Source organism: Phocoena sinus, chromosome 9, assembly GCF_008692025.1.
Source record: "Phocoena sinus isolate mPhoSin1 chromosome 9, mPhoSin1.pri, whole genome shotgun sequence".
NCBI classification, from domain to species: domain Eukaryota; kingdom Metazoa; phylum Chordata; class Mammalia; order Artiodactyla; family Phocoenidae; genus Phocoena; species Phocoena sinus.
The window spans coordinates 93,878,441-93,901,275 of NC_045771.1; the positions used below are offsets into that span (position 1 = coordinate 93,878,441).

The window sequence follows — 22,835 nt, forward strand, 5'->3', positions numbered from 1 at the left end:
CCCAGAAGTACAAACACCCGTGTTTGAAAACCCAGCTATAGATTATACTTCCATTCTTTAATTATATGAATATTTAAGATGCATACTTAACTATAAATTTCCCTAACACAGTTATTTAGCATCTCTGCAGAGGTAAAAACGTGTATTCTGGAACAAGTTAAAAAATCATTTTTCATTTAAAAGAATGATCAATTCCTTTCACTCAGCTAAACAAAAATAGGCTAGTAATATAAACAAACCAATATCAATGTCGAAAGACCTTTGATAACTATATACACTACCAACCAGAGCAGAAAAGCAATGTATCTTTCCTGAGGACAAAAATGTTTCTCTTAAAATCAGAAAGGTCAGACCTCTGGAAGATGTTGGTAACTTGGCAGAAGAGAAATTTTACATTTAGTTAACATTACACTTATAAAGTAGTAAAATAAAATGCACATAAGCCATTAGAACAATTATAATTTGAATGTTTTCCAAATATGATACGAATACATTAGCATAAAACCTTTCTTGACTTCCTTTATTTCTGCCAATAATCCAGTGATCTCCAAGCAATGGCTTAATAATTATTTCTAAATGTCACTTCGTAGAGATAATATTTCTTACCTATTAAGTTCAATAAAAGGTATGCAAAAGTATTGTACTTGCTCTAATTTTCATCATACATCATGACCTCAAATCATCTAGAAATACAAGATGTTAGAAAATAAGGACATTCCCTTTAGAACACTGGGGGAAAAATTACTATTCTCTTTATATACAGGAGATAAAGGCAGAGCAATACAGTAGTTGTAATCAGAATGTCTGCATCCACTCACCAAATATTTATTAAGCACCTACTATTTTCCAGGCATCATTCTAAGCGCTGAGGATATAGGGGTAAGTGAGAAAGTAACAGCTACCATTTAGAGGGCTTACTATGTGCCAGGCTCTGGCCTAAGAGTTTTCACACATGTAAACCCATTTAATCCTCAAACACAACACCTCTATGACATGGGTACTGTTAAGTTTTTCATTTTACATATAAGAAAATTGAGGCACAGAGAAGTTAAATAATTCACCAAGCTAGTAACTGGTAGTAGTAGTCCTGGGTGTCATGGAGCTTTTATTAATCTAAAATCCTTCCCTTCTCATTTTGTTTTGCCTCTGTGAAAAGACCTAACATACAAATAGAAGTGGTTATGGCTCAAATAGGTGGTGTAACCTTTTCACTTTTAAAGCTTTCTTTCTGGGAATGTTTAAATAAAATTTTAGCTATACTTTCATCATATATTGTGACCCTAAAATATCTAAAAAGCCTGAATGTTATAAGACTTGATTTTGTTTAATTAGTTGGGGAAAATGAAAATCCCCAACATTTTCATTTTTCTCCCCATTACTGTAGGAGTAGGTATGTAGCATTCCTTCCTTTGGAAAGCCTTTCTTTAGTCCAGAGAGGCCTGGTGGGGCTGAAGACCATGCGACCCTGCCTCATTGTAGGGGTGAATCCATGTCCAAGCTAATCATGCCACACTGCCTTGATCATAGTTATTGGATTAAGACTCTAAAATTTGACCTAAGCATGGCTAATCTGTCTTCACTGAGATTGATAGAGCTGGGAAATGTTCTCTTCACAATGGAAGTGACTTAAGACTGCTGGTAGCCATCTTCCTGGGCCTCAAGAGAAAATGACTCCACAATACTGAGAGATGTGGAGTAGAGAAATTCAGATGCAGAACTCTTTAATATAGCTATGCAAGAAGTAGGTCTATCCTTGTCCTCTGCAGTTAAATGAGTATGAAGGGTATGAATATTTTTTTAAATTTAAGCTTAAGCGGGTTTCTGTAACTTTCAATCAAGTTTCAATGCATTTTTACAAAAGCATTACATAAAATATGCATGCAGAACAATGGTTATAATATGAATAGAAATCTCCTTTATTCTTTTCCTTTACCCCCTTTCCCTATGAACAAATAAAGAACTGTCTACAGGACAAAGGACAGTCTATTTCATTTTCAAAAGTAGTATGCAAAATATATACTTACGAATTCTAACTATGTGATTACAAAGCATTATTTTAATAATTCTCTGGCATATGACAAAGCACAATATAGCTAGAAAGACAAAATGTTTTATTTTGAAACATTGGAAAAACATTAAAAGACAAATGTCCATTATATAACCAAGAATGTTAAGTATTTGGAAACTGTCAATCTTCAAAAATTGGTAGGCACTTCCAGAGAGCTAAATATTGCAAATTATCCTACCATATGTCTTCTCTAACACCAAAAATACTTGATATGATGAAGGAAGACACAACTAATTATTCAAAGTCACCACGTTAGGGTTCAACTTAATTACAAGCAAAAGTTTTGTCCAAGATGTTCCTGACAAATGAAGCTTCCAGTTGAATTTCAGAAATGTTAACAAAAGTATCTTCCTTTTTTGCCTGTGAATGTTTGAGTATTGCTGTATTGTTGGCTTATATCCACTACAGATACTGGTTCTAGGCCAGCCCAAGGGTCTTCAAGCATTGAAGGCTTGAAATAACTTTCCAACTCATTAGACATTCTCTTTTCTCTACCACGCCCTGATCCAAATGGTGTAGATGTCCTTGGAGAACCCTTTAGAAAAAAAATCATCAGTTAAAAAGACATTTAGTAGAGGTAACTGGTACTTTTTCTTTAGAGGCTAGAGGGGATCACACTGCTAGTTAAAAGTTGTGTCTTGAACCCAAATATGTTCACTTGCAAAGTCCATGCTTCCTTTAATCTAGTGTTTTAAAAAAGTATTTAAACCTATTTGATATACTAATTTATTGATAGTTTTATGCCCACTGTCACTTCAAATCCTTTTGGGTTTCTAATGTAATAACTTTCCCAAACTATAAACTGGTGATGAAGTAAGAAATTACTTGTACTGTAGTCTTTCCCTCAGTATTTCCCTATTGCTTCTGGAAGCAAATTAAACTTTTTTTTTTTATTTAACCCTACAGCTTCAAAATTTCTAGAACCCTCCCATCTCATTAGCTCCACACTCAAAGGGATGCGCTTGGTTTAGCATAAGTTGGAAAACTACCAAGCATATTTAAGATGTAAACCACAGAATCCTAGACATACCAGAAAGAAGCCTTAGAGCAGAAGCCAATGTAGTTGAAAAACTAAGGCCAAAATGAAAAAAAAAAAGAAGAAGAAAAGAAAAAAAGGGAAAAGGTGCCATCAGTAGGAAGACGGCACTAGCCTGTAACCCTGGAGTTGAGCCCTATGCTGGGGATTCATTCGCTTTTTTTCCTCCTTGAAGACCGGGGACTCAGAATTTACTGCAACGAACTGGCCAGGCCCCTGACGAAGGAGAGGGAATTAGGGAAATCTGTGTTTGAGCGGCAGTGTACTGGCTAAAAGTAGGAGGACTATAGAAACAAAGTACAGATCTGCAACTTTTTACAGCATTCTAAAGAAAGTTATACTTAACTTCTCTGAGCCTCAGTTTATTCATCTGCGACATGGGGCTAACGATAGTATCTCACTTCATAGAGGATTCAAAATAATCCACGCAAAGGGATTATCAGTACCATGCCTGCCATACAGTAAGAGCTCGGCAAACGCTGGCTATTATTACCTGGGGGTGGGTCTGCTGCTGCCCTGGGGAGTAGCCGAATTGCTGCTGGGACCCCGCGGGGGACTTGGAGTAGTTGCCAGGGTAGCCGCCAGGGGACGGAGACCCGAACCGGCCCCCAGGGAAGCTGCCGCCGTGTCGCGGAGAGTGGCTGCTCCCGTAGGGCCTAGACCTGGGCCCGTACGGCGGCGTGTGGTGTGGACTCCCGTACCCGTCCCGCGGGGATGGCGGCCGCGCTCCGCCTCCGCCCGGGGTACCCCGGAAGCTGCTCCCGCTACCCCAACCTCCTACACCCGGGCTGGGGCAAGGAGGAGTCGGGGGTCGGAAATTCTGTCGGTGCATCTCAGAAGACGAAAACGAGGACCTCAATGGCGCGTGCTCCCGCCGGAACTGTCGAGACCAACCGTTCACAGACACTTGGTGGTCCTTCACCAAAACAGTCCTCCGCCCGCCAGCACATAGACCACATTGGTTCCGGCCTCACAAAGGTTCCTCTGGGGCGGCGGGATAAGTAGGTTATCGAATTGGGTACAGATTCAGCTGATTTAAGTGAAGGAAGGAGGAAGAAAAAGGATAAAGGAAAGGGCGAATCCCGGGCCCCAGCAATGGCCTTTGCAGTCTCGCGGGCTTTGGTTGCCACTGACTGACGTACTAGACGCCTGCCGAACGGATGGAGGGGGGCCCGGAGAGCTCGGCAGGGCCGGGCTGTTCCCACCTGGCGGGGGGCGGGGACCGAGGTGTCCGCGGGCGCCCCCAGTGGCTGCGGGTTGCGCGCGCACTTCGTTCTCCACTCACGCAGGGAAGGAGGATTTCAGAGGGGTTCGCGATGCAGGCGACGCTGGCGACGCTGGCGACGCTGGCGAGGGTCGCGGCTCTGCGGAGAACTGGCCTTTTCTCCCGCCGGGGCGGCGGGAGGGGGCTGTGGACCGGCCGCCCTCAGTCAGGTATCCTCCGAGACTCGGTCCGGGCGGCGAAAGGGACCCCAGCCCCAGCCTCCCCACTCCAGCGGCATCCTGAGGAGAGCGCCGCGCTTTCCAGAAGTATCCGCTGCCCCCGGCGCCCGCCCTTTAGCCTTTCGCGTCTCCCCTTGCCCTGGCTCCGCGGTCGCCCCGTTGTCACCCTGCCCGGCGTCCAGGCCTGGGTCCGGCCCCTGCGCGGTCCTACTGGGCGGACTCGCCTCTCTCCCTTACTCCTCCCCCCTCGTCCCCCAAGTTTAAATACCTTGAAAAATGCACCCCCAGCCACATTTCAGGAAGGGTTTCAGACTGCACTTTATTTATTATTATTATTATGTTTTACATCTTTATTGGAGTATAATTGCTTTATAATGGTGTGTTAGTCTCTGCTTTATAACAAAGTGAATCAGCTATACATATACATATGTTCCCATAGATCTTCCCTCTTGCGTCTCCCCCCCTCCCCCCTCCCTATCCCACCCCTCCAGGCGGTCACAAAGCACCGAGCTGATCTCCCTGTGCTGTGCGGCTGCACTTTAAATAACTCGGGGGCGAGGCTGTGCTCGCAGAGGCCGGACTTTACTCCCTTCCTTGCTGTTGTTAAATGCAAGTGGGTAAGCGAGTTGGTTAGGAAGCAGAGAGCCTGATTTTCAAAATTAGCAACATTTGGCTAAAGCTCTTAAAATAATGATCGTTTCACAGACTTTTGGTTAAAAAGAAAAGTGTGATCATTCAAGAATGACCCCTAATGTAAAGCCCCCCACCTTTGTACCGAATACCTGTCTCAGAATTTTATTTAGAAGATGAAATTTAGATTTACTGCAGTTTTCTAGAACTTTCTTTACACCCTCCGAATCTGGGAATGATAGTCCACTGTGAGTCTTGAAATCATCTTGTAGGAAACAGAATCTTAAAGAATTTTCAGACTCATTTAGTCATGGCCTAATGGGTAGCCTGGACCTGTGCTTTTCAGCCTGTGAACCTTCTTGCAGGTGCCACTCCTCACTGTCCATTTGACACGTTCTGTGACGTGGCAAAGCCGAAGAATGGGATGTTTTCTCAGCTTCTGTCCTTGATGAATGGAGATACACACACACTTTCCTGTGGTGGTTTGTACTGAGGGAATTCGGTTCATCAAGCTTTTCCTTTAGATACAAGTTGTAGAATCAATCAAGGCAGGGTAATGCCATCAAGGCTTTGTGATGCAGTTAAGGCCCGGGGATCCCAGATTATTCACTTTATTATATGCTTTTGTCCTGGCCAAAGCTAAGCACCTTTCTGGACATTGTCTTTGGTGCTTAACTTAATGCCTGGTAATTGAGCTGTCAGATATTTATTGAATGAATGAGTGGGTCACATCATATTGGTCAGTGATTCTCACCTATGATACCCCCTTTAATATCATCAACTAATCTACATTTTGGGGGGAGGGAGCAGAAAAATGAGGGTGGCAGGGATCAAAATTACCTTTGTTCATTTTTAAATAACTGGCAAATGTTTTGCAGAATTGAGTGAAGTACTGTAAGTTGTCATTTTACTTGCCTTACACTTCTGGAATGCTCTTTCCTATAGTGATACACTGCTATCTTCTACACATATGAACTTGCATTAGAAACGGGGGAGGTAGATTTTGACAGGTAGATTGCACATGACAGTGTGCCTGTCATCATGTTTTCAGGTATATATGAGGATTGAGGGAGAGTACATTCTTAATTATATGAAAACTCCAGATTCCCCTTGGATCACTTCTGAGAATAGGCAACTTGCCTTTTCACAGATGAGAAACTGTCCAAGAAAACTGAAGTGACTTGCTTGAATTCACATAGCAAATGGATGTGGGACCAGAACTCAGGCTTCTTGAATCCCAGGCAGTTGTCTTTTTTCCTAGGTAAAGAAATATGAATTGACACTCGGTCCGTCCTTTGAAAAATGCAATCGATAAATAAGCATGTAAAATTCTGATAGTGGTACTGCGTAGCATATTATTTTAGATATTTAAAGACTAGTAGATACAACCTTAGTATTGAACTTTTGTGAATGTAGCTAGAACCTTCCGGAGTATGAACCTGGGAATTGCAGTCTGGCTGCCTGAACTGGTGGGTCTGAGGTTCCCAGATACATACTTGTGTTGGTTATTTATATGGTGGTGAGTTCAGGGGAAGAGAGATGAAGGAAGTTTTATGTTGCATTACCTGGAAATAGAAAAGTGAATTGGGATGATGTATATGAGAGTTTGGTGGCTGCCCCGTGAACTAAGTCTGAGTCCTGTGGAGAGAAAAGAGCACTTTTGTGAGTAACACAGGTATTGTTCCCACAAAAAGAGAATTGCAGCACTCTTTAGGGAGGACCAGCATTAGAAAGCAGGATCCTCAGTAGGATAGTGCTTTTATTGAAGACACTCTTAGTGGCTAGGTGCTGTCTTCAAGTGGCATTGTACACAGAGGACATCAACAGGCAAAACGTCAAGGAACTTTCTCAGGACCCATGAGTTATATGGGGAGCCCCCAGATTAATTGGTTAACTTTGTGGTGGTGCATGTTTTATAAGTTTTACTTGTATAAGAGTACCACTAAGGAAATTTAAGTGTAAGTGAAAATGGGGCCTTGTCTATTTCTATAAGACTGAGGATCTTTATTTGGGTTACCTAAGATTTTTTGGTGTGTCTTTTTTCAGTAGATTAAACAAATTTTTTTTTTTTTTTTTTGTAAAGCCTTTATGAGAGCAGATGGCTTTTTGAAGGAATTGGGATCTCGTAGCTGCTCCCTCTGTCCCCTACTTTAACTACCTCCCTGAAAAGACACTTCTGGGGCACTGCTAAGGAATTCCTAGGGCTCTCCAGAAAGGGTTTGAAAGCCAATATTTTAGGTAGCTGTCAGGTATTAATGAGTGCTGCAAAAGTAAATACTTTGGTTAGTTTTACTGCTTATTACCAAGGAGTAAATATTTTCATGTTTCTGCATGGTCAGGGCTTTCTAAGCCAAGGAAACTAGAGCCTGGGTTAAAGGGCAAGCCTTGGAAGTTAAAGGGTGACTGAAATGATTGTTAGAGAACTCTCAGGAAGTTTATGTTTATATTTCAAAGGGGTATAAAACTCAGAGCCTTGGAGACATTCCCAAGATTGAGATTGTAAACCCAGGGAAGTTTATCTTTCCCCCTGGAGACATTTATTTATATTCCAAAGGGTTAGAACCCAGGGATCATCCCCTTTTCTTCCGAAGAAGAATTTGCTTACATTAGGGAGATAAGCTTTCTCTGCTTTTCTTGGGGGAAGGTGGCTGCTGGGCAGCTATCCCATACAAACTAATAGATTTATAATTTTGGGGACCTATCCTGTGGTTCAATCCTTACATGTGCACGCCTAGTCCACCAGCTCTCATTATGACGCCTGTGGCATATTAGGTGTGGGAAAAATGGTGCATTTCTTGATGTAAGTAATAATAACTCTGATCTCTGCTTCAAAAACCTCATGTTTTTGAATACATATAGATATTAAAAAGTTTATATATATATATATATATATTTTTTTTTTTTTCCACGCCGCACGGCCTATAGAATCTTAGTTCCCTGACCAGGGATCGAACCTGCGCCCCCCTGCGTTGGAAACACAGAGTCTTAACCACTGAACCACCAGGGAAGTCCCCCCAAAAATGTATTTTTGATGATGAAAGCACTTCTTAGGACAGAAGACTGTATTTAATAGTTTCTATGTATAGAAGTTTTTGTTCTGATTTTAGTCTATGTGCTGCTGAAGAGAGCCCTAGAAATGTTTGTACAGTCATCCCTCGGTATCTGCAGGGGATTGGTTCCAGGAACCCCCTTTGGATACCAAAAACTGAGGGTGCTCAAGTCCCTTACTATATAAAATGGTTTAGTATTTGCATATAACTACACAACCTGTGTATACCTAAAATCATCTCCATATTACTTATAATATCTGATACAATATAAATGATATGTAAATAGTTGACAATATGGTGCAACTGCTATGTAAGTAGTTGTGGGAGGTGCAGCATATTCGAATCATGCTTTTTGGAATTTCTTGGCATTTTTTTCTCCCAAATATTTTCGGTACACTGCTGGTTGAGTCTGCAGTTGGGGAACCCACAGATACAGAGGGCCTACTGTGTGTATACTTAGAGCATAAGCTTTATCTTAATATTTCCTGAAGCCTTTCAGGTTACCTCAGTTTTCCTTATATAGGTTCTGTTGTCAGCTGTTCCATGTTGAAGACTGTCAGTCGTAGAAAAGTAAAGGCATCTCTGAGATTGATTAGCTCATTTACTGATAAGGTGAGACCTGCCTTGAATGCAGTAGACCACTTAACTATCACTTATGTAATATTCTCATTGATAAAGCAGGTATTAGAAGTAACTTGTTTTTGCCTCTGAGAGCCAAACTACTGTTAATGATCTTCTTTTCAATTCTAAGCATGTATCCACTATCCACAGTAGTCAAGCACAGGTGAAAAGTATTATACATGTTTATTTCTTTTAGACTAATATTCTTCACCCATGTGTAATGCAAGTCTTAATGCATTAACTCACACTTATAAAAGTTTTCATTGAAAATAATAAAATTGTTGACAGAATACTTTGACATGAAGAAAAATGTAAGAGTATGATTATTCTTTTCCAGACACAAATGTTTGTTTTAAAAGGAGTAAGTAAAATTTTAATGTCGCCAGAACTGGTATCTTTGTATTTTTCCAATTGTAAAAACAATACGTACCTTTTGTAGAAAACCTGAAATGTTTAGGAAAATAGAAGGCAAGAAAAAATATTAGTCTCTTATCTAAGAAGCAAATACTTAATATATAAATAGAAAAAAATAAACCTCACATACTTTAAATTGGAAAATAAAAGCTTTTTAAAAGGGAAAACCAACTATACATGAGTATATAATGTGGGGTTGGAAAAACATGATACCTGTACAGAAAAGAGTTAACATAGCAGGCCTCAGGCTGCTATCTTTAGAAAGACCTTCTTACAAGTGTGGCCCTTGTTTGGCATCTGGGAATTTGGCACTGGAACTGCTTCCTAATTAATAAGGGTGCCTAGATGATTTGTACAATCAGTGTGATTTATGGATTTATGGTGAGCACCTGCTATTCTTCTGGGAGTCCAGAATTTTGGTGTATGCTGAGCAGAGAGTGCCTATGTGAAAAGCCCTCAATAAAGCCTTTGGATTCTGGGTCCATAATAGACTTCCCTGAGCAGAAACATTGCACATGTTACTGAATTTTTTTGTTGCTGGAGAAAGAAGCAACAAAAGAAGCTTGGCATGGCCCCTCATGGGAGGGAGAGAACATAAGAAGCCTGTGCATGGGTTTTTCCAGACTCTGCCCATCTTTTTCACTGACTGATTGGGTCATATATCATTTTGCTGTAATAAACCTTTAGCCATGAATACAACTATGTGCTGAGTCCTTTTAGCAACTCACTGAAGGTGCGGGTAGTATGAAGGAACTCTGAAACAATAGCAAAGGCAGAAAGTAAAAGAAATGATTTTTCGAAAGTGAAATTCCAAAACCATCCAAAAAACCAAACAGCAGGTAAAGAAAAATTACTTTTACTAATTATGACTCATAAAAGGTTAATATTCTTACTACACGAAGAATCCACACAAATCAATAAGAAAAAAGGTAAACACGCCTGTAGAAATATGGGCCAACGAGAAGAATAGATTATGTTTGAGAAGAAAAAGAGCAAGTGTTAAAAACAATGTAATTTAGAGGTCATTAAATAAATGCAAATTAAAATGGTGGTAGCATGCAAATTTTTAACTGTTAAATTTACAACAAACAAGTAAACAATATGCTCCCCAAACCAAGTGATCATATGCAGGGTTACGGAAGATGGTGGAGAACACTGTTTTCATATACTGCTGGTGCCAGTATATGTTAATACTGCCTTTCTGGTGGACAGTTTGATGAAATGTGTGAAAAGTTTGAAAGAATTTATAACATGAACATGGCTAGGTCACCTTAAGACCTTCCTCTGTCCTTGGAAGCATGCTTTTCATTCTCCTTTCTCCATCCCCCAAAACTCTAAAAGCCTTAGAGAATAGTTTTTATCTTTACTCCTTAAAGAGAAATTCCTGGGAGGGTTCTGTAGCCCTTCACAGAAAGCATCCTAAATTCCCTCTAGACATCTCCTGCTCGTCAGAATTACCCATTGGAAGCTGTTGAAAACAAATCATGGGCTTGTTTCTTTATTGGTTTTGGCCCTGCCATGCGGCATGCGGGATCTTAGTTCCCCCACCGGGGATCGAACCTGTGTCCCATGCAGTGGAAGCGCGGACTCTTAAATCACTGGACTGCCAGGGAAGTCCCGAAAACAAATCAAATCATGACATTTTTTCTCACATATGTATCCGTCCACACACTTCTTCCAGGCTGTCCCTTCCCTTCCCTTCTGTTCCTCCTCCATTTATCTGCAGTGGGTCTGTAAAATCGGGTTCCCTACCTTTTTTGTGTCAAAAGAGGCTCATCACATTCACAGTCACACGTGCCCCACCTCCACCTTCCCACGCATCGCGTGCACACATTTTCTTCTTTGCCGTGATAATTATCATTTCCCTAAAGTACCTGTGATGGCGTTTTGCTGGTTGTCCCCTGGAAGGGATGCCTTTCCCTAGTTGGCACAAAGGTCTTGCCTTTGCTCAGTCTTCTCCGGGAGGAGAGCCACCACACCAACACGGAGAAGTTCCAGCGGCCTCTTGGGTTTGTGGGCATTCATATTTGGTAATTCATTGCTATCATTTGCTCCGTGAGTACCTGCTTCAGCCACTTCTTATCCTCTGAGTAGTTCACTTCAGGCTGGCCCTTTAAGGAGGCCTGAACACTGAAGTTTTTTTCTCTGGCTTCCTGACTTTTGGTTGTGAATCCTATAACTATAAATTGATTTATAAAGTCTATAAGTTGGTGCTGTTTTCTACCTTTGCACGTGCCGGTCTATAGCAGTGGTCTTTCTCCTAAATGACTTTTGAAAGGCAATTCATTGCATATATTAAGTTCATATTTAAAAGTTTTTATCACAAGTAGATTTTACAAGAACTAAGATGAGGGTAAGAGCTGTAATGTGTAAGGAATATGTTTTCCTTCTGCCCAGTGGGAGAAGGCTTATCATGAAAGAAGGCTTATTTTTAGGAAAAAATGTATATGAAAGTTGAAGACCTGGAAATTGATTTCTTTAAAATGATTCATTTCTTACAGAAGTCTTCACATATCTCAGTTTGAAGACTGCTGCTAACAGTGAAACAACCTACCCCTGAAATGGACTTTCCAGTTGTTGGCTTTGATGCTCTATGATCGCTTAGAGGCTACCATTTTTCCTCCTCCAATGCTTGGTTTCTTCATTGGTCAGGATAGGCTAGATGGGGTGGTGGTACAAATTAGCCTACAATCTCAGTGGCTTAATACAATAAAACATCTTTCTTGCACATATAGCTACACTATTTGAAAATTGTAGCTTCCAAGGTCACTGTGGCAGGAGTATAGAAGCCTGGAGGATTTTGTGGGATGTTTTTAAGGATCAGGGCTGGAATTAGCTTATGTTTCATTGGCCAGGCCCCCCGGCATTTGGGCCCAACCTAATTGCAAGAGAAGCTGGGAAATGTAGAAGAGCAGAGGGATTTGGGATTAGTGCTGATTTGTACTTTGGTTGTAGTTGTAGCATGCTTTACCTATCATTCAGAAACCCTTTATCTGGTCTTTTTCCACTGTTCTTCCTGTAGATTTCTCAAGTTTTCATTAAAATAGTAGCATCCAACAGTTTAAAAACCTGTTTGATTGCAAATCCCATAGTAATAGCCAAGTCCTTGCAAGAGAAGGGCAATTCTCAAGAAACTGAGTGTCAATGGAAGGTGAATTATAAATTATTATAAGTTACTATCCATCTAGCTCTTGTTCTCTGGTTGTCTCTAAATGGTGTAATTGCCTCGTAACTTTGGCATCACTTCCACAGTACCTTTTTACAACTCAAAATTTTTAGGTTCCGTGGAATGTTTTCCAGTGGATTCTAATTTTCCAAGTACTCTAAACTCCTAAAATTACCTGCCAAATTATACTATTAGGAACAGAGCTTCTTTCAAGACTTTTAACCTGTGCTAGAAAGAAAATATCCTGCTAACTGTTCTAAATAAAGCTTTGAAGAGATATCCATCTACTGTCTCACTCCTAAGTTCTGGTAGTTAAGTTCTCTGTAAAATATCAAATTAAGAAATCATTTCGGTGTATATCACATGTTGTATTTCATAGTGGTATTCGATCAGTTTGTTTTATGACGACTTTTTTTTTTTTTTCAATGTCTCAGTAGTTGACTAGTACAGTGGGGGAGGGATGCCATGATGGCTGTCATACAGATGAGCCACTTGTGTGGGCATCTGTCAATTATATCTACTCTGGTGCTGCTGAAGTTTCTTTGTGTCATGGAAACCTTAGGGCCAAATACCAGGGGAGTTCCTAGAAGCAGCTCTGGCAAGCATAGATTTGATGGCAACTTCATTATAGTTATACTGCTTTGCATGGTTACTCAGCTGTGATCATCATAATAGCTTTCCATCCTAGAGGCCAAATAAGTTAGAGCAATATACAAGCTGCTCAATATATCTTAACAAATTACGTTATAATAGATGCTCTTTTCAACTGTTCTTTTCCCCCCGTAATCAGCCTATTCTGGTCTTTCACAAACAGGCAAAATATGGCTATAGATATCTTTTTTAAAGTATAGAGTATTGAGAATCATATATGTTATTTTCTGTTCTTTGAAATAATCATGAGTCATGTGTTTTTCTCTTGTTTTCAAATCTGGATTATCTACTTTAATAGGTATTGTGACTGTATAATACAATGATGAGGATGATGATAACAACAATTGTTGATTTTTAGTGAGCATTTACCATGTTCCAGGAAGTGTACTATGCACTTTACATATAACATTTCATTTAATCCTTGCAAACTCTATGATATAGGTGTTTCAAATGAGGAAACTGAAGCTCAGAGAAGTGAAGTTACCTTGATCAAGGTCACTAGGGTAGTAAGTAGTGAAGCAGAGAATTAAATTCAGTCAGTCTCCAGGGTTTATGCTCTTAACTGTTTAAAACTCATTAATTGATTTTGACTTAAATGTGCTCTAGAAGTCCTTTCTGGTTATCTTCTCAGATAATAAAAGTAAAATTCTATTGCCTGATGTTAAATTAATTCATTTGAAAAGTTTTGTGTCATTAAACAACATTTATTATGGTTGTGAGTTGATATTGGTAGAGAAATATAGACTTCTCTTTATAGATTTATAATGAAATGAGATTTATGGGTTGAAGAGACCTCTAAATATATTTCCTGCATCATTTGAAATAAAAGAAGGGCCCCAAAAGAGATGAGTACATAAGACCAGTAGTTTTGGAGTCTTATGTAACATAAAGAATTACTTGTGCATTCATTCCTAATGTTGTCAAAATATCTTCTCACATTTGAGGTCTTTTTCTATGTTTTATTTTCTCTAAAATATCTTGTTTTCTCTCTCATTTTGTTCTTTATGTTTTCACTTTTTCATTTTCTTTTTTTGCTGATTATACACTTAATCACAATTAAGCAAAATTACAGAAATAAATAACTTAGCTAGTGAAAGTTCTCCATAAATTCTTACCCCAGGATTTAACCACCAGTAGAATTTTATGAATGCTCCTAGAAACACCAACATGTATTATTAATGTTATTATGTATCTTTACAAATATAGGATCATATTATACATTCTGTTCTACAACTTGATTTATTTTTTAACTTAGGAATATATCTTGGTGAACTTTACATGTCAGGGTATGTAAATGTCTCATTTTTCTTAACATTGGTACGGTATTTTTTTATATGGATGTGCAGGTGCTTATTTAACATTTCACCTGTTGGTGGATTTTTGCACTGTTTCGAATATTTTGCTTCAGTATTAAAAACAGTGAGGCAGGGGAAGGGGTAGTTAGGGAGTTTGGGGTTGACATGTACACACTGTAATATTTAAAGTGGGTAACCAACAAGGACCTACAGGGAACTCTGCTCAATATTATGTAACAACCTAAATGGGAAAAGAATATGAAAAAGAATAGATACATGTATATGTGTAACTCAGTCACTTTGCTGTACACCTGAAACTATCACAACATTGTTAATCAACTATACTCCAATATAAGATAAACAGTTAAAAAAAATAAAAGCAGTGAGGCAATTCACAAACGAAGATGTATGTATGAATGGCCTATTATTACATGAAAAGATTTTCAACAGCATTAGTCAACAGGGAAATTCCAGTTAAAACCACAGAGAAACATCATATACCCATTAGAATGGCTAACCTTTAAAAGATGAGCAATACCTAGTGTTGAGAGGATGTGGAGTTTCTAGAACGCGCGCTGTAGTACAAACACTGTGGAAGTCTGTTTGGCAGTTTCTTAGAAAGTTAAGCATAAACTTACCATATTACCCAGCCATTCCACTAGGTATTTACTCAAGAGAAATGAAAACATGTCCACACACGGACTTGTACACAAATGTTCATAGTAGCTTGATCCACTGTAACCTAAAACTGGAACCAACCCAGTGTCCATCAACAGCTGAATGGATAAACAAATGTGGTATATCCATAGAGTAGGATACTACTCATAAAAATGCAACAACATGGGTGAGTCTCAGTATCATAATGCTGAATGAAAGAAGCCAGACAGGGTACATAGTGTATGATTTCATTTATATAAAATTCTAGGAAATGCAAACTAAAATGACAGAAAGCAGATTAATGGTTGCCTGAGGTTGGGGATGGAGGGAGAGGTAGTTTGCAAAGGGCAGGAGAAAACTTTCAGGTAATGGAAAGTTCTGTTTCTCAATTCTGGGTTTGGACAAATGTGTAATGACATGTATCCATCATTACAGTATCATACAGAGTATTTTCAGTGTCCTAAAAACCCTCTGTGCTCAGCCTATACACCCCCTCCCCCCATTTTTAAATTTTTCATTAGTTTGTCCCACTTTAAAATTTTTCATTAGACAAACTATCTTAAGTGTAGCTTTGGACTTTATTAAATCGGGAATAATCTGATATTAGAGGCTTTAATTTTTACAGATTGATTTAGTTGGACTGGGTCAAGGTTTCTGTGTTATATATAAAGCAGAAATGTGAAGGAAAATTTATTTATTTGGTAGTAATAGATATTACTAAGAATATGAAGAATTCTGCATTATTCCTTCCGACAATTAGTAATCAACTTAAGTATTTTCTGTCTTTGCCAGATACTGACAATATGAAGCCATTGGAGGGTGTAAGAATTCTGGATCTAACAAGGTTTGCATTGGTTTATCTGTGTTTTGGTGATTGAGTTTTCCCCCTTCTTTAAAAAGGCATTTATTTCTTGGATTATAAGAAGGTGTTTATAAGCTTATCATTGAAATTTTGGAAAGAAAAACCAAGAAAATTTCCTGTAATTTCATCATTCTATGAGACAATTAGTATAATACTTATACATTTCTTTCCAATCTGCATATTATATGTATTATATATAACTTTTGAAAATAAAAATTGGAACCATATTGAAATTACAGGTATATCCACATTTTAAACATAATGTTATATTTTGAGTATTTTCTCATGTCATTCGAAATTCAACAAAAAATATAAGATATTTTATTATAGTATATAGTTGTCACATAATTACCTAGTCATCCTCCAGTGTTTTTATATTATAAATGAGACTTCCTTGTACATAAATCTTTGCCTCAGGAAATCTTTCAGTTTCTTCCTTAGGATAGAATTCTGAAAGTAGAGTTACTGCATCAAAGGGAATATACTTTTTAAAGCTCTTGATACATATGGCCAAATCACTTTTTTGAACAGTTTTAACAATTTTTTTTTTTTTAGTTTTAACAATTTTAATTCTTACATTATATGAGCTTGTCTGTGTTGATGGAGTATTAAGAAAAGAATTAATATAAAAATCTTAAAGATGGTAATGAATTTATCTATCGTTAACATTGTAGAGTACTGGCGGGACCTTTTGCTACTATGAATTTAGGAGATCTTGGAGCAGAAGTTATAAAAGTGGAAAGACCAGGTAAAACTACTTCTCTCTTTAAAACATAGAAACCAGCTAATAAATATTTTTAATAGTTCTTTGAATGTCCATGTACCTGTATGTGGGATGAGGAGAGAATTGAAATGAAGCGATTATTTTCCCTTCTCCTTTATTTTCCTCTGAACCTATACTAATATTAGATCTCTTTCTACTCTTTATACGTGCCAAGGGCTAAGGCCTAAGCCAGATCCTTCACATGCACCTGGAAGCCTCTGGTAGAAACTGATGTGCAACACGTAAATAATGATGATGCTAACAACGGTTAGTGCCAGGCACAATTCTGAGCACTTTGCCTGTATTAATTTATTCAGTCTTTACAACAGCCTGTGAGCTGTTATTATTCCTAGATTATAAATAAGAAGACAGAGACACAGAGAGGTCAAGGGATTTGTCCACGGTCACACAGCTAGTAAGGAATATCCAGACACTCAGCTCTGATCCTGGCCCTTCTGAGCCCCACGCAAGCCTTGCTGCTGAGACTGAGGTTAGAGTGGGCCTGGCCACCTTCCCTCAGTGGGGGACGAAGGGAAGGCAAGAAATTAGCATTATTATTTATTCTTCAAGATCTGTTGCTTATGGATCTGGAACAGAATTCCCAAATTAGTGAAAATGGCCTAGCCTTGAATAGTGTGCATGTATCTATAAGACCCATAAGAAACTAGTTTATAATTACATCAACATATTAATTTACCATAAGTGATTAAACGCTATAAAGTAGAACGCATGATCTAGAAGATTCACCTTTCTGCTACATAGATCTTCTTAAGAGGCCAAAGCAGTTAGCAGAAGATTCTCTGATCAGCATGGGGAATGTTATATATTTTATATTTATCTGGCCCTGTGCTTGTCAGGCTCCAGGTGATAGAAGAGCCTGGTGAATCCTGCTTTCCAGAGATAATGCTTCATTTATCCAGTCAGTGATATTTATCACTTTTGGTCATTGCTGGATACATGCTGAATAATGTTTACTTTCTAGCTGAACATCTTTTTTTTTCTTTTACAGGTACCACAAAACTTCTAATTTTCACATTGCTATCCAGTTTTAATACCACATACTTTCTAATTTCAAGCATTGGGTCTTCCATTTCTAGATAGAATAGCCAATATGATTTCTGTTGCTATTTCATTTGATCATTAGGTTGAATATTTGTACAGTTGGCCCTTCGTATCCACGGGTTCTGCATTTGTGGATTTAGCCAGCCACAGATTGGGTACTTTTATGATCTGCGATTGGTTGAATCTGCGGATGCTGTACTCGTGGATATGGAGGGCCAATTATGGGACTTGAACATCTGCCAATTTTGGTGTCCTCAGCGGGTGCTGGAAGCAGTCCCTCATGAATACTGAGGGAATGACTTTATTTTTATTAATTTTAGAAATCACTAATCCCTGTTTGCTTAGTCCTGTTTCTCCTTTGTACTTTTTCATTTCCACACTGGGGGACCCTTTCCTTAGTCTAGGCCTTTATTATGTCCCATAGTGTACTAGGCATCAAGCTTTGTTCCTAGCAGATGTTCATTGCTCTTTTTCTTACTAATTGGTCTCTCTCCTTTAACCCTTTTGCTCAGTATGTTTTAATTTTCATATTATATATTTTGTTTTTTCGAGATAGTTATTCAACAGATATGAAGAAAAGTCCCTTAGCAGTATTTTCACATTTCAGTCTCTTTTAGTGTCCACTTCCTCAGTTCTTAAATTAAATTTCATTGTAGTTTTCTGACTTGGGACTAGATTATTCTTATTTGAGTAATCAAAGAGCGTATCAAGCTTAAGTATATTTTTTTCTTCTCTTTTTAGAGTCTTTCGGTGGGTGTAAACGCTATGCCTGCAGGGCCAGGCAGGTAACCTAAATGAATGAAGTGGGCTGGGCAGCCAGTGTTGCTGCTGTTATTCCAGGGTTGTCACCAGGAGGCAGGCATACCTGGGCAGGGATGTTGGTCTTTGTTCACTGCTGTGTCTGCTCTGCAGAGAGCAGTGTTTGTGACATAGTAGGCACCCAATAACTATTTGCTGAATGGATGAATGTGTTGAAATATCATATAAGAAAGGCAGTCTGGATTTTTATATACTATCTCTAGATTTTGAAATCATGGCAGATATTTAAAAACTTTAAGTTGTGTGTGGGTCAAATAAAACATGTCTCTCAAATTGCCAGTTTTACCAGTTTGTGACCTTTAACCCTTATTTCATTTCATGGGCCGTCAGCACATATCCTATCCTTCCGCGTCTCTTAAACCCAGGTTATACACCAGGACCAGGTGGGGCAGGAAAGCTATGTAGGCCTCCAGTTTAGATTTCTGACATTATTTCCACCCAAGAGATGAATGTAAACATTTAAAATAAGCTCTCTACTTTTAGCCTTATCTTGACATTGCTCTCTTAAAAACAAATTTTTTTTTTTAATTTAATGTATTGAGACCTTCAAAAAAATGGAAGTGGCTGGACTCTCTCCAGCCTCTGGGAGGTCCTATCTGATCTTGAAGATCCAGATTCACACATACATTTTTCCGTGAAGCCTATAACCGGTTTATTACTAGGAGATTGTCTTTGTGGACTCTTGTAGTTTATTTTTTCCCCTGACGTTTTGAGCATGCTGTTCAGTTTGATACTTAACTATTTATTGCTTTGTGTTGTTTATCAGTTCATCCCCAGTTAGAACTAATGCTTCTTTTCTCCTCTGTCCTGTGTTCTCGCTTTCTCTTGTGAGGTTTTTAGTTTTTTGTTTTTAGTAAAGGAGTCTATTCTTTAGCTTCTGTTTTGTTTTCTAAAAGGCTGTGTCTGTTTTTCTTTATCAGTTTCAGTGGATAAAGTCTAATGGGCTAATAAATTAATTATATCATTTAAATGAGATTAGAATTTAAACTTTAACCCATATTCACAAATTCTCTCTTATTGGGGGCTAGTAATACTTAGGTAGTGATTAGTTTCTAATATCAATATTTAATCAGAACTTATAAAAATCTTAATTTAAGTGATACTAATTTGTGCCTATTAATTGTTGATTCACTTTCTGAGCTCCATCTACATTGTTTGCTTTTTGTGCAAAGAAAACTTTTTTTCTGTAACTCGATAGTGTTATCTTTGAATCAAACACAAGTACTTTTCAGAATCATTTGAAGTAGATGTTTAGAATAAAATACCCTATTTTTGATGTTTTTAAACTTTTACTTTGAAGCAAGACCTAGACTACTAAAATTTTATTCTAAATAGCATCTTAAATTATTGACGTTTGCTATTCAGTAGCTTATTTTGCTTTTTCTGATTTATTGCTACAGAATTTAAAAACTAGATTTATTTATCATTGTTTTATACCTAGCCTCAGATACCACTTTATCATAAAGACTTACTTATCATTATCCTGATTTAAATTGTATTTAACAAAAATATTTTGTAGACCCCACATTTTGTTTGCACATTTAATGCTAAAAACACTGAAAGAGCTGACTTGTTTGTTGAAGTAGGCGAGTAATTTTTTTCCCCCTCAGACTTGCCATTTATTAAATCTAAAGACTGCCAGTAGGATATTCCCTTCTGGTTTCTGACTTTCAGGGATGGATTTTAGTGAAAGAAGCTATGGGAGGATTTAGTGATTTACATGAACAGGTAAAGAGTTTGGGCAGTTCTAACAAGGTCCCAAGGCCACTTTAGGTTGCTAATTCCGCTGATCTTGTTTAGGCATCTGTGAACTTACATATGAGTAAGCCTGTTGATTTGAAATGTCTCATGATGTTTCAAGGTTAAATAGTTCATACTATTGTTTTCAGGAGCTGGTGATGATACACGAACTTGGGGTCCACCTTTTGTGGGGACAGAAAGTACTTATTTTCTCAGTGTTAACCGAAATAAAAAAGTAAGAATATTATCCCCTTTTTGCTTTCTTTGTGTAATTCTCTCTTTTTTTTTAAAAAAAGTAATTTATTTATTTTTGGCTGCCTTGGGTCTTCGTTGCTGCACACGGGCTTTCTCTAGTTGCGGTGAGCGGGGGCTACTCTTCGTTGCAGTGCGCGGGCTTCTCATTGCGGTGGCTTCTCTTGTTGCGGAGCACGGGCTCTAGGCGCACGGGCTCAGTAGTTGTGACTCAGGGGCTTAGTTGCTCCACGGCATGTGGGATCTTCCCAGACCAGGGCTTGAACCCGTGTCCCCTGCATTGGCAGGCAGATTGTTAACCACTGCGCCACCAGGGAAGCCCTGTGTTATTCTCTTGTAATAACAAAACTTTTGATATCATTGTGGCTTGTTTATTTCTGTGCCTTTTTGTAGATATTTTGTAATATTCCCAATAAGGTGAAATTTTATTTTATTTTATTCATTCACCAGTTACCAAGTAGAAATAGTAGAGCTTTTTATTAATTTTCCTTCTCTACTAACTTAAAACATTTTTTGAGAATTTATAATTTTTTTTTTTTTTTCCGGTACGCGGGCCTCTCACTGCTGTGGCCTCTCCCGTTGTGGAGCACAGGCTCTGGATGTGCAGGCTCCAGCGGCCATGGCTCATGGGCCCAGGTGCTCCGCAGCATGTGGGATCTTCCCGGACCGGGGCCTGAACCCGTGTCCCCTGCATCGGCAGGCGAACTCCCAAGCACTGCGCCACCAGGGAAGCCCTATAATGGTTTTTAATGGAAATAATTTTATTAAACTGAGGAATCACTTGATTTGTTACATTTGTTATTCTTTTGGAGATTGCTAATTGCCTACATTTGGTATTATTATTTGAAAAATTTTTACTGTAATCCTTACTATCATCCTAACATATCCGAATTGAAAATAAAATCAGTAGAAATTATTTAAATGTTTCTTCGTGAGGAACATGCATTTACTTTAAGAGGAAAAATCTGTAATATGAATGGCTCTCTTATTGAACTGTCAGCAATAAGAAAAATTTTTAAGATACTATTTTAATATATATATTTTTAATTTTTAGAGTATAGCTGTTAATATCAAGGATCCAAAAGGGGTGAAAATCATCAAAGAGGTACAGTATGCTCTATAGAAGGCATCTTGTCACCTGGGTTGTAATTAGGGATTTGAATATGAGTAAAAATATTTTAAAACATTATTTCATTGGCAATCTGAAATTTTGCTGTAAGTGCCATTTGAGTTTAACTTCGTTTTTATACTAAGTATAATTTGCTTTATAATTTCTGGTGTATTGTGTTTAACATTTCTCCATCGTGTCAGAGTGTTCAGTTATGGCACTAGTGTCCATTGACCGAGTGCCTGCCCTGCATCAGATCTTAGGCCTGGGTACTTTATTCGTATTATCTTCTCAAATCTTCAGAATTTTCCTTGTAAATGAAGTATTATATCCTCATTTTCACAAGAGGTGAAATGAGTCTCAAGGGGCTTGAGTGATTGTCTAAAGATCACATAGCTAGTAAAGGGAGGAGCTGAAGTTTGAACCCTAGGTCTACATCACTGTAGAGCCCAAGGTTTTTCTAACACCTATTCAGATGGCTGATGTGTGCAGACCTGATCTTGGCATCTTTCCTTGAGGGGCCAGCACAATGGTTAGGGGAATACCCCAGTGTTCTACTGCTGGGATTCAAATTCTGCCTTCTTTACTTACTAGCCATATGACTTCAGGCAGGTTACTTAACTTCTTTATGCCTCAGTTCCCTTATTAGCAAAATGGAGACAGTAATAATACCTACTTCTTAGGGTTGTTAGAATTGAGTTAATATTGTGTAAAATGTGAAGAAGGGTGCCTGCCATAGTCAGAGTCAGCACTCATTCAGAATTAACTATTACTATTGTTCCTGGTGCACATGAAGGTGGATTCATCATGTGAGATAAAACTTGTTTGCCATTCTTGTTAAAGTTTGAAGTCTAGGGCTTCCCTGGTGGCGCTGTGGTTAAGAATATGCCTGCCAAGGCAGGGGACACAGGTTCGAGCCCTGGCCCAGGAGGATCCCACATGCCGCGGAGCCGCTGGGACCGTGCGCCACAACTACTGAGCCTGCGCTTTAGAGCCTGTGCTCCGCAACAGGGGAGGCCACTGCCATGAGAGGCCCGTGCCCCCACTCACTGCAACTGGAAAGAGCCCGTGCGCAGTGGCGAAGACCCAACACAGCCATAAATAAATAAATTAATTAAATTAAAAAAAAAAAAAGTTTGAAGTCAAATGTAATGGATGTAAATCTCCTTGATTAGAGAACCAAATCCCCAAATTTGTT

The 22,835-nt window shown here is 38.7% G+C and overlaps 2 protein-coding genes across 5 annotated transcripts in view; one reads left to right on the forward strand and one right to left on the reverse strand.

Annotated features, from left to right (window-relative positions):
* Positions 1 to 1,892: 1,892 nt before the first annotated feature.
* Positions 1,893 to 4,718, reverse strand: MPLKIP (M-phase specific PLK1 interacting protein). The gene is made up of 2 exons (XM_032643171.1): positions 3,598 to 4,718; positions 1,893 to 2,603 (listed from the first exon to the last, which is right to left on the reverse strand). The coding sequence occupies exons 1-2, from the start codon at positions 3,934 to 3,936 to the stop codon at positions 2,403 to 2,405; spliced, it is 540 nt and encodes a 179-aa protein (XP_032499062.1). The 5' UTR covers positions 3,937 to 4,718; the 3' UTR covers positions 1,893 to 2,402.
* Positions 4,395 to 22,835, forward strand: part of SUGCT (succinyl-CoA:glutarate-CoA transferase) — a 764,199-nt gene continuing 745,758 nt past the window's right edge. For all 4 annotated transcript variants that reach the window (XR_004351441.1, XR_004351440.1, XM_032643169.1 and 1 more), the window contains exons 1-5: positions 4,395 to 4,538; positions 15,824 to 15,875; positions 16,568 to 16,641; positions 20,427 to 20,512; positions 21,584 to 21,634. Coding sequence is in view for 2 of the 4 variants with exons in the window: in XM_032643169.1 (XP_032499060.1) it covers positions 4,421 to 4,538; positions 15,824 to 15,875; positions 16,568 to 16,641; positions 20,427 to 20,512; positions 21,584 to 21,634 (381 nt within the window). In the remaining 2 variants the exon portion in view is untranslated. The remainder of the gene's footprint in view (positions 4,539 to 15,823; positions 15,876 to 16,567; positions 16,642 to 20,426; positions 20,513 to 21,583; positions 21,635 to 22,835) is intronic.

Coding starts and splice junctions, on each gene's coding strand:
- MPLKIP (XM_032643171.1), bottom strand. CDS start 3,936: ATGCACCGACAGAATTTCCGACCCCCGACTCCTCCTTGCCCCAGCCCG. Junction 2,604..3,597: donor AGCAGCAGACCCACCCCCAG/GTAATAATAGCC, acceptor TTTTTTCTAAAG/GGTTCTCCAAGGACATCTAC.